Here is a 17,332-nt window from a genome sequence, read left to right on the forward strand (position 1 = left end):
AAATGATAACACCTGCTCAATATCAAATGGAAATAGAAAAGGACAGATATTGAAAGAACATTTCTAAGTAATCATTTAATGGCTTGTGAAATAGACTTTCAATGTAAGTAGGAGTAAACTCTAGTTTATTTAGTAGCCCAGCAAAAGCTACGCACGTCACGCACTTCAAGGTCCTTGTACTTGAGGAGAAATAAAGTGTGGGGCGGGGAGAGCCGCTGACAAGGCTTCCTTTTCTAATGAGTGGTCTTTCCAGACCACACGTTTGTTACTAGAACAAACTGGATGCAGAGCAGATTGCAGAGAAATTCCACTGCAAAAGAGTCTTCAAGAGCTGTTGCAGATGTGAGTGGGAGGCTGAAAGATCAAACAGAACAGAACTAATAAGAACAGCTAAGTCGAGCATCTATATGCTACCACAGAGACCTGACAAGAGTTCTGTCCAAAACGTATAAAATGAGAAGCGCCATGACAGTAATTTCACATGATGGAGGCCGCAGCATGGGCCTCTCCTGTGTTGATGCCTCAGCCACAGATCTTCCTGATAAATCTTCCATATTGTTTTCTTTCCACAAGGGATAAGACAGACATACCAGTGAACTGGTAGGTCACAGGTCAGAAAGATATTTTGGAAAAGAGCTAAATGGCTTTTTGTGCTAGAGTGCATCTATAGGCAGGAGAGGAAAAAGCACTTCATTTATTATGGCTTTTTCTGCTTAGAAGTCCATAATGAACTCTTTACAAATACGCAGTTTATTTCAAATTTAGTATTTGTTTTAAAGAAACAAAGGAAGCACTTTAGGTAATTCCTTTGATTTTAATATGTGCTCATTGGAAGGGCTTTACAGAATTCTAACCTTGAGAACACTGCCCCTGCAGCCTGCATGGTATCTTGATAGAGTTTTAAAACTTGTTATTAGCCAGATCTTTTGCACGCTGACAGTATATGTATTACTTCTAAAGTTAATGACACTTAAAAAGAGACAAGTTGACAAATTATTTCACCTACTTGAAAAATAATAGTGGATTGCACAATATATTTAGAATCCTTCCACTTATTTGTGTGAACATGTTTCTCTTCCAGTTCTAATGTGACAAATAGTAACTATTTTTCTTTAGGTCTAATCTAACAATCTAATAAGCTTTAAAATGTATTAATTTTATAAGCTTTTCTTTTTTTTTTTTTTTTTTGAGAAGGAACATTAGGTTTCTTTTTAGCTGGCTAGTAAAAAAGTAGAAAAGTAGCCTCACAAGCAAAAAGCCAGCCTCACATGCCAGCTCCTATTAACAAATAGGAGGGTTATTTAAAAGATAGCACGACTAACATTATTTGCAAGAGTTAAAACTCCTTTAACTTTATTATGGTTTGGGAAGGATCTAGAAATGAAAGAAAGACTTTGTGTTGATTTTTTCATATACTATAACTTTCTGTTTACATAATTATAAAGTAACAAAAAAAAAAAAAGAGAGAGAGAGCGTGCGAGAGAGTAACAGACAGACATATATCACTATTCTGAATTCACATCACAGCCAGTGGTGGTCACTGGGACATCAGACCTGGTAGTCATGCTCTTTAATCCGGAAATATTCTCTTTGCTGGGAGGCAAGCATGGACAGTGGTGTAGAAACTCTGAGCCTACCTCTACATTATTTAAATACACTTCTGAAAATTTTCAGGAGGAAAAAAAAAAAAAGATACAGTGTCTTCTGAACACTAGGCTTTTCCATTAACTTCTTCGGTCTGCAAACTGAGATATAAATGCAAATTTTTATTCCACTGGAAAACAAGCCTGACTTGCATTCTTTTGTAATTGATTAAATGCTGCTGAAGGAGAAGGTTATTATTCTGGAAAATCATAAAATGAGACTTGGATTAGAAAAGAATTTTCAGTTTCATTAATTTGAATTATTGCCACCATTTCCTGAAAGAGGAGTCATTTGAATAAAATTCACTGAAAAGGAAATAAACCCCTGCTTATGTATTTGAAGTCCAAAATGAAATTATGATATTTTACAAAGGTAAAGGGAGAATGTTCAAAGAGATATTAGGTGCAATGCACCCAACTTCTGTACCTTTTCACAAACCTCTTTGTGTTCTCTTAAACAATGTGTTAAATTAAAAGAGGACACAGTTCTTTTTGCTTAATATAATACATGTACTTGCAAGCAGTTATTTAGTTTTATTTAGCATTAAAAATAAAAGCTGTGATCATAATTTACTGTGTAAAAGCATTAAAATGCTTTACCAAGTAAGATGATTCATGATTTCATATTAAGGGCTTATTATTGAAACATAACAGTACAACCTGCAAAGGATGGATAAAACAGATGGAACAGCAGTCACTAGAAATAGCAAGATGAATTTTAGTTTCTACTGGACTAAGAATATTTGTTTCAAATGCATTTTGACCCAGTTAAACCAAGCACTTGAGGATAGAAATTAAGTTGTGTTTGCTATGCAAAAGGTCATGGCCTTGATCCATTTAGCTATGTTATTTTATACTAAGTCTTGAATTAATTCCATCAAGTTTTAGGCACTTAACTTAGCCTAAACATCTTGGGCTCCCCTATCACCAGTGGGTAAATACAGGAACATACCATAAAATAGCCAGACTGAGAGTTAAATTAATTAACCTGAGTCAGTTATTAATGGCATTTACAACAGGTTCAACACATTTAGTACTTGATACACTGTAGATAGACAACACTGATGACTGCCATAGCAAAAGAAGTACTTTGAAATTAGGGCTAACAGATTCAGGCAGGAACAGCATTTTAACAAAACTAGCTTTGTTGTCTGGAACAGCTTTCTAATTGGAACAATTAACATTCTTCTTCTGAGCCGCTGACCTGGACCAAACCTCTTCAAAATTGTAAAATATGGTCTAAATGCTCTAAATTCAAGCATGTCCCACAAGCCAAAAGAGTGTTAAAACATGACCTATAAAACTTGAAACTTCTCATTCATTTATGTGCCAAGAAGCAAAGTTTTGAAAATTCCGAAAAGGCATTTTTCAGTAAACTGGGTGTTCTGAACTAACTTTGTGAAACTTGAAATAATATTTCTTTTCCACCAAACTCTACTGATTCAGTTTTCATTCCCACTGTAAATCTCTTCCTTTAATATGTTTTTTCTTAATTCCAACCATTTGTTTTTTACCGTCTACAGACAACCAAATACTTGAGGAACTTCACATAAGAAGAAGAGCTGAGGGACAAGCTCAGTACAGTTTTATTTCCCTCTTAGCATAAATACAGCAAGAACAATAAATGTACAAAGAACTTCCAGCTGGATAGCCATCATTTTGATTCTACTTACCACTGGCTGGCTGCAAAGGTAACGGCAAAGTTCTCCAATGTACTGAATGACAGTCACATTGTACTTTCTGCAGTCATGCCAGAACTGACTAGCTGAGAACTTCTTTCTTAACACACAAGTTGCACCTTTATGGAAACAGTAAAACAGGAAATGAAGCATTTTCTCTATGTGACAGCTTAGCTAGATACGTTCATTATTTCTACAAAACAGAACATGAGAGGAACTGAGACCGCTCTAATTCAGAGAACCATATAATTTGGCAGTTAAGTTGTCTTATTAGAAGATGAGTGTTCAAACCCTGGTAGACAAAGAAAGGACATGAACCCAGTCTCCTTCCTGAGTTAGTAAACCAACTGATAGACAGGGGTAAAAGGAAGACGACAGCTTCCCTTTGTTGGTTGAGATTATCCAAAAAGATTCAGCAAATATTCAGCAAATTCAGCCTGAGTTAGCAAATAGTTTGGTGATCACTGAAACCTCACTTTTCAGCAAAAAAAAGTATTCATTGATGCAAATTCAGACAGAATTAATCCATAATCCTATGCATCTGATCTTCCCCCTTGCTCTGGCTTGATACTTCAGAAAACAGGATATGTTTGTCATTAAATTCCAAATAAATCTATCCTCAGAGAACCATTGAGGACACCTACGTTGTCTCAGTAAAATATTTATTTTATAGTCCATGCCAAAACAGAATACAACTTAAACGAAAATAAAAAGTTATTATTTCACGTAATGATATATCACAAAACAATATATTTACTATAAATATATTTTTCAGTCTTTTTAAGTTTACCTAAGCACATGTTAACTCTATTCCAATGTACAATACGCTACATACGTACGCTAATGTGCTATACACACTATCAAAATATTACATATCTGCCTACATTTTTTCCCAAATATAAAAGAAAATAAAAAAAAATCTTGACAGAAATAATTATAAGTAATCCTTTTTCAATATCCCCAAAACAGCTGGTAAAAGAGATCCTTCTCTGTTACAACACATCCCGCTACCCCAAAAATACAGAACCATACAACTACTCAGAAAAGAATTTTCATTCAGTTTAGGCAAAGCATTCGTTCCCGTAATGGCAGTGAACCTAAATGTGTTTTAATATGTTTTTTAAACAATTGATTCTCTATTAACCATACAATTAAATTAAATAGCCTTACCTAATTCAATGCATCCACCGATACCAAGGAGAGATGCTGCACTGTGATAAAGAGGCAGAGTAATATAAATGATGTCTTCTGCAGTAGCACCAAAAGCCCACAGCCCAGCAGCTCCTTTGAGAACCTGCATGTGACTGATGACTGCAGCCTTTGGAAGACCTATAATGAAAACACAAAAGTACATACAAAGAATCTGTTAGAGAGAAGTCAAAATTCCTTTTTTTCTCTGGGAGGTCTCTACAATTATAACACAATCAATACTTCCTTTCATAGCCAAATTTTCAGCCATCCATTTAACTAAACAGACAAGTGGGTGCTTAATACAGTATTGTATGCGTTCGTTCCATACACAAAGATAAATAAGCCAGTTTGTAACCACGTGTTAGTCATTTAATCTGATGTCAAGTCAACTCAGATAGGAGGAAACATGAGGAAACTCCACAGCTACAGCACTATCAAATTACAGAGAATCAATGGAGAGCAAAAAGCACTTAGGGTACACAGGGACTTCCTTAACCTGAAGTGGCATTCTAGGCAAAAAACACAGTAAGTGTAATATACCTAGGAAATATATGGGATCTACACCAGGTAGATCAATTAGTGGCTGTTTATCTAAAAGCGTGTTCCTCTAAAGTCTAGCTATTTAATTTAGAACACTGTGAAGGCTATGCAGAATTAAACATTTTCAGCAGAAGATGCTAAGAGTCCATTCTAATTAGGCTCTTCTCAGGAAGCTCCTTCACATTCAGCACAGAATTTCTGTTCAGTGACATGAAGGCCCATGTGCTAGAGCTAAGAGCTCTCCTCAGCCTACTCTCTGTTACTCATTATTTGGAGTAGGGGGAGTGTTCTTGCTTACTATCCATTCCAGACCCATACATACACACGCACAAAATCCAGGCTTGTTCCTGATGAGGAACACAGGGAACTTTTACAATTTAAAAAAATGTAATGAAACAGAACTGATGAATTCCATAACCCATCGTACTGATAAGAAGAGGAAATAAGCCTATGCTGTCAATGAACCACTCACAGCAAGAGATATTGTAGAGAAGGTCTTGAGTTTTTTTTCTTCTGCCTTTACAAACAGCTAACTACAGACTTCACAAGATAATACTCTCTTTTAACGAAGTTTACTGGCCATTAATTTTATGAGCAACCCTATGTTCTTGCATTATCAGAAAGTGTGAAAATGCTGAATTACTTCAGATTAAAACTACGTATTCCATACTCTTCAAACTAAACAACCCTTATTTTTCTAATTACATGGTACACATAAGAAATGCAATGTAAATTAACGTTATACATACAACCATTCAAAAATATTTTAAATCCTATATGACAAAAATTCATAGAGACATTACACAGAGATTCTGAATGCAGTTATAAGAACAAGACTGCAGCCTCCCTGGAGGATTCTGTAATATTGTTAAGCTAGAAATCCTTACTTTTACCAGCAAGCTCAAACAGATTTGTATTAATAGTATTTCAGACATACCTGATCTCTGAACAATATTTATAGCTTTTTAATTTTTTTTTTATTTTAGACCTACATTTTTATTTCTCAGATTATTTCCCAGAATCCAAAACAAACACATAATTATTTGTGTGGGAGAATCAAGCCATAAAATGCATCTTGATTTTAAATCTTCTTATGGCTAAAACTGCAGTGTTCAACTGAATGAGAATGCCAATCTGCTTATCTTAACAACATCATGCTGCTTTTCATGTCAGTGATCAGTATTTAAAAAGTCGTAGCTTCTTAGCTGCTGGAGCACTGGTAATAAATTCAGCCATCTGTTTCTAAACTAAAAGGCTAATAACTTAATCCTATTTTCTGTCTCTACAGTGACCTGCATACAAGAGGACTTAATGAAGAACAACTAAATGTATATTTGCTTATTCTAAAATGGCTTTCTAATGTTCTAGATATAATATTAGCTCTAATGTTCTAGATATCGTATAGCTAATATAGCTAATATTGCATTTTGCGATCACAAAACAGTATTATCACAGTTGCAAACCCCCAGAATAAGCAAAACGTTTTACAACTACCTTAGTTGTTAAATAACAAGAGGGGATAAAACTTGCACAATTTGGCAAGAAAAAAGGAAGAGAAGCTCATAAAACAGTAAATATAAATAGTCACTGATAAGAAGCGTGCTTATTTCCAACCATAATGTTTCTGGATATGAAATTATACAAAGATTCATAACAGCTTCAAAAAAAAAGTTTCTAGAGAAAGGTTTAAGAAAATGTGACTCTTTAGGAGACCTGTACCTGTTGTTCCTGAAGTAAATATGTAGAGAACAGATGCCTTGAGGTTGTTTGCAGAGCGTCGATCAGCAGGAACAGGGTCTTCAGATGCAGCTTCTATTTTGTCTAAAAGGGTATGCACGCTTGGCAAAGTGGAGTCTTTGGTCATTACCCAAACACTAACATCTTTTTGGAGATTAGGAAGAATTTCTTCCAGAGTCCCAAGCAAATCTTGAAATTCAACATAAAATAATGTTATTTACCTTACATGTTCACAAAACTAAATTTAAATGAAGTATTTTTTCCCTGACAGTTTTAATCTTTATAATAGAAAGAGGAATAATGGACATAAATAAATACAATGAAATAATGATGAGTTGGAATGGAAATTCATTGAAAATAGCGTATAATTTGGCACAAATACTGCTGACCCCATGTGATCTAAATGTCAACAAGCCATCAAGGGAAAACGGTGAGCCTTGATTGCTATCTTCTGGTTCCCACCTCACTTTGGATAACATTTGGTCATTTCTAAGACCAGAATACAGTATAGTTAAGCTTCAACTTCAAATAAATGATCAAGAAATCAGTTAATGATGCAAGGCAAATATATACACAGCCAGTAATTATAACACAGGTTTCCTTGAATGCCCTCAGCAGCAATCTATCATCAAGCAGGATTTTTTCCAAAAGCACAGAAGTGACTCATTAAAAAAAAAAAAGTCCACACTATCGTATACGTAGGTGCCTGAACTTCACAGAATGAAAATATGGTACAGGCACCTGCTTATTCAGACGCTTCTGAAAAACCATGTGGGTACTTATGTGGTTCTTTAAGTGTTTTAGATACCTCAGCAAATCTGATTTTAGGTACCTTAGAAAATTTTATTTTCCTAGAACCACATGTACATTCACTGAAAGCCATTCCTTCTATTAGCTTTTTCCTGAAAATAAATACAAATTCAATTTTATAAAATAAAAACAGTAGCATAAATAAGCAGGAAAGAAAAAAGAAAGAGCGTTCCAGATTAAACAGTAAGAAAATATAGAAATAGAGGCCAATTCTTAAGTAATGCATTTGGTATTTATGTTTATATTTTTTAGCAATTTTACAATCTGTCACATTCTCAGAACACTGCACAGACATTAAAGTACTAATCCAGCAAAATTCCCAAGAATAGAAATACTCATATTCTTGTCAATAGAACTATTCATATACTTAAAGATACATTTATACTTAAGTGCTTTGCTGGATCACAGCCTATGTAATTAATCTTGTAAATAGCCCTGTGGGTATAAATGTAAGTTATTATCTCAGTTTTTACAGATGGAAAAACAAAGTTGAAATGACTTGCCCAGAACCTCATAATGAGGCATTGCCAGAGCCAGCATCTGAACTCCTGACTTCAAACCCAAACTCTTTTCTCAAAGATACAGATACTAATAAAAACCCTTTGCATATATTTTACACCAAAATAAGCAAAAATTTTTCATCTTTCAGAAAACACTCTTCTAGTGACAGACTACTGTATATGTTTTAATGAATAACACATTAATTTCCATTACTATAATAGATAGAGAGCCTATAGTCCCTGACTAAACAATATCTTACAAGCCTGAAGCCCATAGAGGACAAATTCTGTATATTCTATGATTTTTTGCAGTGTTCTATATAAGATTTAGCAAATATACCTGATGGAGTGTGACATTTATGTTTTTCTGTACTAACTTCTTCGCGCAGCAGAATGATTTCAAGAAGAAATCACCCAAAGAATTAGGGAAATATAAAAGACAGCCTCCTGTTTCAAATATTAGAGTACAGTCCCCTTCCACTATATATAATAACAGACAGAATATAAGTAATCTTAAAGACAATAGTGTTTACTGCAAGAAACCTGATGCACTGAAAATGCAGGTTCCATTGGCATTCTGCTTTGCTGCCATAATATAAAATTAGGGCATATTTTCGCAGTCATAAATATGAAAATACAACAGTACTATTTCTAATGAAAAATAGCTATTAATAAACCTAGTGTAACACATAACAATATACTATTTAGCTTCGCATATCAATTTCTGTCTTCCTTTTAAGCATGTCTCCTAAACACACTAATAGTTTGTTTGGCACAAGTTGGGTTGAGAACCTAGCAAAAGAAACACGTGTCTGAAGTGGCTGGAGCTGCATTTCCACTCTCAAAAATGCTAAAACTCTCGCTGTTTATTGGTGCACTGACAAATCTGTGAATTGGAGCAGAAAGGAATACCAGAGATGATTTCCTAAGGATAAAGATTTCTTGGTTTCTCCAACAGTCAGTTATCATTTGACCCAGACCCAGCTGGCCATCCTGTGTGTCGCATCTTTACCAGGTAACCAGTGTGATGTACAAATACTGAGGAAAAACTGCCCAATAAATGTCATCATATAAGATTATCATGTTTACTGTAAGTAAAGTGTAATTCTATCTGAAAGTTTACCTACTGTTTACTTGCAAACTATTTTCTTGAAAAAGGCATGGCAAAAACCAGCAGAGTATCACCATTTTTTGGTGACATGGAGACTGCAGATATCAAAGGGGCCATTACTCTCCTTACTGTCCATAAATAGATTCAGTCCTGCTTTCAGTTTCTTAAATTGTTCTGTTGTTTATGTTTTTGAAGGTTATGAAAATGAAGCTGTATTACCTACCAACTGTTGATTTCTCTACTGAAGAAGTTTTTGTTGATGGCTACACAACATGAAGACATTCAAATGTATTTCTGATTTTTTAGTGTACAGTACTTCCAGATAAAATGTGCACTGAATTCTTTATGTATCTGAGTAACATGAAATGAAAGTCTATAAAAAGTAAGTGGACTTTAGTAGTTAAATTGCAATAAAGCTTAATCAAGTATTCCCCTCTGAAGGGAGAACAATGTCAACTACTAATTTCAATTATATAGACATAACAAATTAAGATTCAAGCATGAAAGCAGGACCCAGCTCCCTTTCATTAGACTGAAACATTTACTCCAAATAATTAAGGTGGATTTACTATTTTTTTAAAGTTATTCATACAATCTAAGGTTTTTGTTGTCGTACATGGGCATGTTTGTTTTTTCTAACTAGTATTGAACATTGGTTCTATGAACTGATTATACAATGGATTTTTTCTCTTGTGCACAGGAATTTGGTACTTGGAACAATATATGAACTGTTTGTATATCTTGAAAGAGATTCCTGGTTAGATAGCAGAGAACAGCAGAAACAATAAGTGATTTCCTGAAGAAAAATAAAAGGGGGGGAGGGTAATTTAAAACAGCTGCATTCAAAGAGCCAGAAGCTTGAAATTGCTTCTTGAACATGCATGAACATGGGGTGTTTGAAGGTAACTCTCAGTTGTACTAATATATTTCCAAAGAATAATTCTGATGACAGCTAACTAATGTGTTGTTCCATGAACAAAGAATTTTGCGCCAGAGGTTGTAAAAAGCTTGTTGGTCTTTATATATGGCCCTGTCCATGTGTCAGGAATACATGGAGAAGCTATAGTTCAATTATTTCTAGAGGTACCTAGTAGGTGTACGTCACCATATAGTAAAGCAATCTAGATACTTTAAGCTTGCAGTTCATCTCAGGTACTTGTTTGCTTTTAAAACTATGAAATTACATTCAGATTTTGGTTTATTTGCATTGGAAGAAATGATTATTTGTCTTAAGTTTGGCAATGTAACCAGCAGTTCTGTGTGCTGTTTACATTCTATTTGTATATGAATATTCACCATTTGCTAATTAGTTGGGTTCTACTTAAAATAAATAAATAAATAAATAAAATCTGTAATTGCTGTAAATGAAGATGCTTCTCCCAACATTTTTTTCCCCTCTTGCCTTTAAAGTGTCTCATTGTTTAACAGAAAGTTGGTGAAACAGTACGTTACATTAAATTCACATGAATACATAAAAGTCAGTTACATCTTTTGAGAAAGCAGACAAAATATGTTTTGGCTTTAAACTACTGTCCTGGGCTTCAAGTTGCACAGAGGGTTTTTTACATTATTTTCTAACAAAGAAACAATGCAGCCTATTGGCAAGCAGACACAGTCCTACACTGATGAAAGGAATAAATCAGATTATGAGATCAACTTGTACTGCACAGAAAGTTACTCAGAAAAAAAAGCTGTATGAAATGGTTCTTACAGAAATTTGATGTGTACCCTGGTTGATATGCTCAGTAAGCTATGGAAAGTCTAAACCCTTTCCCACACTGTCTGACATCGGAAAAATAACTGGCACCTGCACCCGATTCCCCAGTGACTCTCTACACTCAGTCCCCTGAACCCCCTTTTCTCACCAAGAAATAATAACAGAAATCTTTACAACTCAGTTGTGGCTCAGGATCAGTGTGGCATCTTGAAACGCCACTGAAGGCAGTAAAGATAGTAAACACAAGCAGGCTTGGGAATCACAAACAGTTGGCACTGCTTTCCAATCAAAGGGTATCTGTGATAAAGTTACACACTAAAAGAGAAGCAAGCAAGTGATTAGAGAGAGACAGTGTCAAATAGAGCGGTTAGGAGTGTCTTCTGCAGGTCTTTCACTATTCTCTTGCCCTAGATGTTTAGAGATAGCTTTGATCATTTACTCCACATAGTTAAGAAAAGATGAAGTTTTGGCAAAGTCCTAACAGTTTTCATCCATTCATTTTCCATACAATCAGTGACTAACATGTGAGTGACGATCCTGCTAATTGTATATCACACCATATGATCTTAAATCACAAACACCAAAGAAGATTTTGTTTACTTTCCTTCTCCAGGATGTAAACTCTCTTCTGGCTGAACTTCACTCCTGCCAGCATAAATTCTGCTTCAGAGCTCACATGATAAAGAGTTCAAAATACACTCAACAGTGGCAGAAGGCAATAGCCGTTTTTCTTTGGGCCGGAAGGCTTGCAGGCACTGCTGATGCCTCAGGAGTAGGAAATCCTGGCCAGCAAAATGCTCTGCTTTGAACAGCTGGGAGATACAATTCCGTACACTCCCTTTGCTCTGAGGACTGATGTAAACCAAACTCATGGACTTTAGTAATGCAATCCTTTCACCGCCGAACCCCTGAATCAGCGCTCATGATGGCAACCCTGAGATGTCCTACTAAGAGCTGAACTCTTCCCAGTAGCTACACAGCATAAATGCACTGGAAAATTCCATTCGTACCTCTCTGGTGGGATTATAAATATTGTTCAATAGCCATTGCTTTCACACCACTACTGCTCAAAAAATAAAGTGTGCTTTCTTGTTCAAGCAAGACTCCAGTAACTAGAAAAATTCCCTAGGAAGGAAGCAGTGTTTTGACACCTTAAAAGCTGCAGTTAGGGAGTACCTTACTCCTCAGTTTATCCTGTAGTTTTAAAATGAATAAGTGTGGCAGAATCTGGTAACAAACGTAGTAAGGACAAACACCTTTTAAACAGGTCAGACTGTTCTAGCTGGAAGCATCTGCTGTAAGTTAATGTTGCTAGATTTTCTCTTCTGATAGAGAGAAGGCATACAGCCTCTTAACTTCTCCTTCACAAGTTGCTCGTTTACTTACATGTTAGTTAACTGCTGTTTTATTAAAGATGCAATTCTAAACTCCAACTTTTGAATCTCTTTCAAGAAACATTCCCCAGAACAGGGTGGGGGAGGATGATAGACAGTGTTCCTGGGAATGGAAAAGTGAAAACGTTACACTAGAAATTAAAGCAAGAGCTAAAAATCCCAAAGCAGTTGAAATGCTCTGGGAATACAGCAGACAATTGAAAGGGGCTAAAGCAAAACTGTCTCGACCACAAAGCCAAATGGAAATACTAGAAAGGAAGATGAACAGAAAGTTTAAATATTGGCAAATCAGTCTGTATTTGCTTTATAGCCTGTGTTTGAATGAGAAGGAAGAAAGCAAGTTACTCGATTGTGCTAAGTGAATTAAAAGAATATTACAGTCCTAGGGAAAACAAACAAACACCCCCCCCCCCCAAAAAAAAACCTTTTAAGGGTATCTATTTCATATGAGAAAACAACAAGAGGGAGAAATTTGTAAGCTTTTATAACACACTGAGACTTAAAATCAAATATTCAATTGCAGAGAGTTTGTGGAATACCCAGGTCAAAAACCAAACCCCCAAACTTAATGACCATTAGAAGATCCCAATATAGTGTTAGAAAAAGCGATCAAAATATCAGAATTGTCACACCAGAACAAGATCTGACTGCAAATGCTGGAGGAAAGGCAAGATGATATTAATTGGACTGGGTTACCAAACCACAACCTCAGAAAAACATGCAGTCGCAAAACAAAACTGAAGAGTTCAAAGAAAAGTCCACAAAATGAGAGAGCTCTTGCAAGAGGCAGCACGAAAGACTGAACAAGGTGTGGAAGAAAATGCAAGCATAAATAGTACCCAGCCTATTTGGATAAAGGTATTCCATTTGTAACAAGCAAAAACATTTTTGGAAGGGGGAAAAAAAAAAAAGAAAGAAAGAAAAGGACAGGATATACCAAAAGAAGAAACAAGGTGCAATTATCTCACACAGAGGGAGGCTATACCAGCATTCTGAGCAGAGACGATTCTGCAGTAACTAACTACCTGTGGAAACCATTCCAGATATCACCAGAAAGTGGAATGTCCCTATCAACACAAATGCAATCTTAGTATTAAGTAGATTTGAATGCAGGTTCCTGATTTAATGTGCCATTACAGACAAGAATTTCAAGAGAAAATCTGGTCTTGTTGAGCACAGACAATTAATGGTCAAATTGCAGGGGGATGATTTCTATTGTGCTGCAGTATATGAGCTACATTAAAGGTCGTCCAAAATACTGAAAACACAGTTTTGTTCCTGTTTCAATTCAATTAAATGGAATTACTAAGTCAAGCCTGCAAACATGAAATGAGGTCTGATAAAAAAAAAAAGAAAGGAAAAAAAAGGAAAAAAAAGGAAAAAAGGAAAAAAGGAAAAAAGGAAAAAAGGAAAAAAGGAAAAAAGGAAAGAAAAAAGGAAAGAAAAAAGGAAAGAAAAAAGGAAAGAAAAAAGGAAAGAAAAAAGGAAAAAAGGAAAAAGAAAAAAGAAAAAAAAGAAAAAAAAACTTCAGTTGCCAAACATGATACATGACCATTGCAACCATAGATGGAATCACAAGTTAAAGTCTATAGTGTAAATATTTTGCAAAAGAACATACTTTTTAGCACACCATGTTCAGGCTATCCAGAATCCTGTGGTAAGCCATGATACAACAGCAAAACATACAGAAAAGTCCAGATCATGCCCACTGATAATACAAGGCAGAAGTCCTTGAAAAAACCATACTAACACCTGACAAAAAGATGTTAACCTGAGAGTTAGTCTAACTGACTGTATCCTCAGTCTTAAATACTGAGTAACAATTTTTATAAGCTTTAGGGAAAAAGTATTATGTATAACAATTAGACAAAAACATATTATTATACAAAAAGAGTTACATGAGTTAGCCCTCAGCCACACAACAGCATACAAATCTTGAATTGCAAAATTTGGACCCCTTTGGAGGGGGCTCCTTTTTCATATGTCATGGCCAATAGTCAAGGACACACAGAATTTCAACTTCTTTCACAAGAGAGGAAAAAAAGCCCCTACATGCTGAAGAATATTGTGAAGAATCCATCAGGCTCTGGGGACTGAGCAACAATGCAAAAACTAAAACCCACGAAGGAAGACAACCAACTTGCAAAAGACTAACTTGGAGACTAATTTTTTTGGTATCTCTGTTGTATTATCTGTCTGCAGATGGTTTTTCTCTAGTGGGCAGAGGTATAAGGGTGACTGGCCCAGCAGGAGTCCTAGAACCTAGCTCTAACTTGTGTTAGATCACCATAGTTGCTGTTCCTGTCAGCTGCAGCTAGCAGACTAAGAGTAGAGAAATATGGGCCCAGTTCCTGCTTCACAAGTACTTTTCTCACTCATTAGTTAACCTCTTGTTTTATTAAAAACTCCTCTTAGATACAAGTTCTGACCCAAAGTTCTCCTTAATCACCATCCAGGAACAAGAATTACCTGAACATGAATTCTGTTCCTCAATCCATACACTGAAAAGCACACAGAGATTTTTTTTATTATTATTAAGTTAGAAGGTAAAATGAAAAACCATTTGTTCAGAAGTATGTCATTATGTATTTTGTGACCATACTTAAGTTGGCTCTCATTTCATGAGCTTGTTTTAATTACCATTCTTAAATGAGCATAATATGTACAATCAGTTTAAAAGCATTTATGATTAAATTAACAATCTGCCAGAGAAAAAACTTAAATAAGTTTTTCTTAAAGCACAAATCTGCAGCAGCAGAGAGCAGATGGAAGGAAACTGCAAAAATCAGGTGTCATGGTGGCAAAACCCCACAAACTGCGTAGTAAGAATAAGACAAGAAGTTGTGAACTAGAAACAAGGCAGAGTACACTCAAGAACAGCAGTTTTAGAGGCAGAACAACATTCGTATTTGATCTTTTAAAATATCCTCCTCCAGTGAAAAAGACAAAAGGTTCTGTGTAATCTTTTAGCATTGTAGGTTCACTTACAAATTTTGACCATAAATGCTGAAATGTCTCTACAAGCCAAGTTTAGATTTTGAATCTCTGGTTTTGGTTTATGCATCTCAATAATTAAAACCTAATTACAATATACAATGTACAAAATACCTAGGTCAACATTTTTAAAATTCTTTTGAAGCACTTAAAAAAAAAAGTGTGGTAAGTTGGAAACTAATACAAAGCACACTATTACTGCCTATTCAATCAAAGCAAAGCAATTTCTTCTACAATCCAATGTCAGTTGGTTATTATAAATCAACCTCCTACGTGCTACACCTATAAAACAAAACTCTTAAGTTGTAACCTGTGGAAGAAAATCATGCCTCCAAAAATGGTTGTGCAACAAAAATTGTACAACCTGCAGCTTAGGCCTCCTAGTTCATGGTGGTTTTGATCACCAAGAGGATGGTGGTATAGTACAACAAAAGAAAGAACAACATGACTCAATAAGATTAAAATTAGCTGTTTAAAAATTTAAGAATGGGAAATGATTCCTAACATCCCATTTTAATCTTCCCTGAGACACATTAAGCAACTATTGAAGTGATTAAACACTTGTAACAAGCTGCATTCAGGTGCTGTAAATGCTCCCGCAACGTACATTTTTTAAGAACAAGTTAAATGGATGTCCCCTGGAGACAGGTATACTTGATGCTGTCTCAAGCGCAAGAGGCTTATGCTTTATGATCTCCTGAAGCCCTTCCCAGCCCTAGGTTTCTTTGATTCCACAAACACCTGGGAAAATCAGGTTTTCAGTGAAGCAACTAGAGAGGCATAAATGGGGGAGATATGACATTAAAAGCTTTGGGGGCGCACATCAGGCATATACTCTACCTGCTCCCACAACCAGTATCTTGGGCTCACAGCTGCTGAGACAGTGCAGGAGAGACCTGGAGCGGACGTTGAAGTTGAGGAAAGCCACCACGCAGCCCAGCTTGGCCAGCCCAAACCACACGTGGATGAAGTCCGGCTCGTTGCCCATCAGCAGGGCCACCGTGTCGCCCTTCCGCAGGGCACCGTGCTGGAGGAAGACCTGGGCCACCCTGTTGCTCCTCCTGTCCACGTCCCCATAGGTGTGCACCTTGCCGTCGTAGAGGAGGAACGGCTTGCGGGGCTGCCTCTCCGCCAGCTTCACGAACTTGTCCAGCACGGTGACGACCCGGCCCCGCAGCCGGTAGGCCTCCACCCGCAGCCCGTACTTTAGCACTTTGAGCAGGTACCTCAGGTCGGCCCAGAAGTAGGGGAAGAGCAGCCTCTGGATGACGTGCAGCGACACGACGCCCGCCGCGGCGCCCGGCACCCAGGCGGGCAGCATCGGGCCGGCGGCAAGGCGGGCGCGGCGCGGCGTCCCCTCCGCCCGGGCGGCCCCGGGGAACGGCGAGAGCCGCTGAGGCGCCGCCGCCGCCTCCCGCCGGGCAGCAGGTGCGCAGGAGCGGAGGCAGCCGCCGCCTCCCCCGCAGGGCCGGGGCCGGGGCCGCGGCGACCCCCTCTCCCTCCGTCGGGACTCACGGGCTGCTGCGAGGTGCGGGCGAGGCGGCGGCGGCGGCCGCGGAGCCGCTCGCACAAGGCGCTCGCTCCTGCCTCCGCGGCCTCACCCCGCCCCGGCGGCGGGCAGCGCGGCAGGGTGGGCGGCTCCCGGGGAAGACGGCGGCTGGGCGCGGAGAGCCCCGCCGCGGGCAGGGCGCGGGGCGGTGTCCGTTATCCGTAACGGCTCCGCCGCGCGGAGCCACTCGCGGCCGTTGGCCCAGGTGCGCCGCCCCGCGCTGAGGCGGGCGGCCGCCCGCGCCTCGCCACCGCAGAGGCTGGTGTCTTGTTCTCTGCCATCCCTCACCCCAAGACTGACCCGCCGTGCAGGCGCCCAGGGGAAACCTCTGGCCAGGAGCAGTCAGCGCCCGGACACGACGCTGGCCCCGCTGCCGTTCTGGTCTGTCGCCCCAAGGACATGCGCGCACCGCCGGACCCAGGCGGGCGCTGCGGTTGCCCTCGGTGAGTCACACGGCATGTGGCGTT

General features: G+C 38.1%; 1 protein-coding gene across 1 annotated transcript in view; it reads right to left on the reverse strand.

Annotated features, from left to right (window-relative positions):
- LOC112961626 (long-chain fatty acid transport protein 6-like) overlaps positions 1–16,637 on the reverse strand; it is a 37,888-nt gene extending 21,251 nt beyond the window's left edge. The window contains exons 1-4 of the mRNA XM_026056971.1: positions 16,157–16,637; positions 6,773–6,979; positions 4,493–4,651; positions 3,317–3,441 (exon numbers count right to left, since the gene is read on the reverse strand). Of these exons, the coding sequence (XP_025912756.1) occupies positions 3,317–3,441; positions 4,493–4,651; positions 6,773–6,979; positions 16,157–16,637 (972 nt within the window). The remainder of the gene's footprint in view (positions 1–3,316; positions 3,442–4,492; positions 4,652–6,772; positions 6,980–16,156) is intronic.
- Positions 16,638–17,332: the final 695 nt, after the last annotated feature.

This window comes from Apteryx rowi, unplaced genomic scaffold, assembly GCF_003343035.1.
Source record: "Apteryx rowi isolate R43461 unplaced genomic scaffold, aptRow1 scaffold_135, whole genome shotgun sequence".
In the NCBI taxonomy this organism is placed as follows: domain Eukaryota; kingdom Metazoa; phylum Chordata; class Aves; order Apterygiformes; family Apterygidae; genus Apteryx; species Apteryx rowi.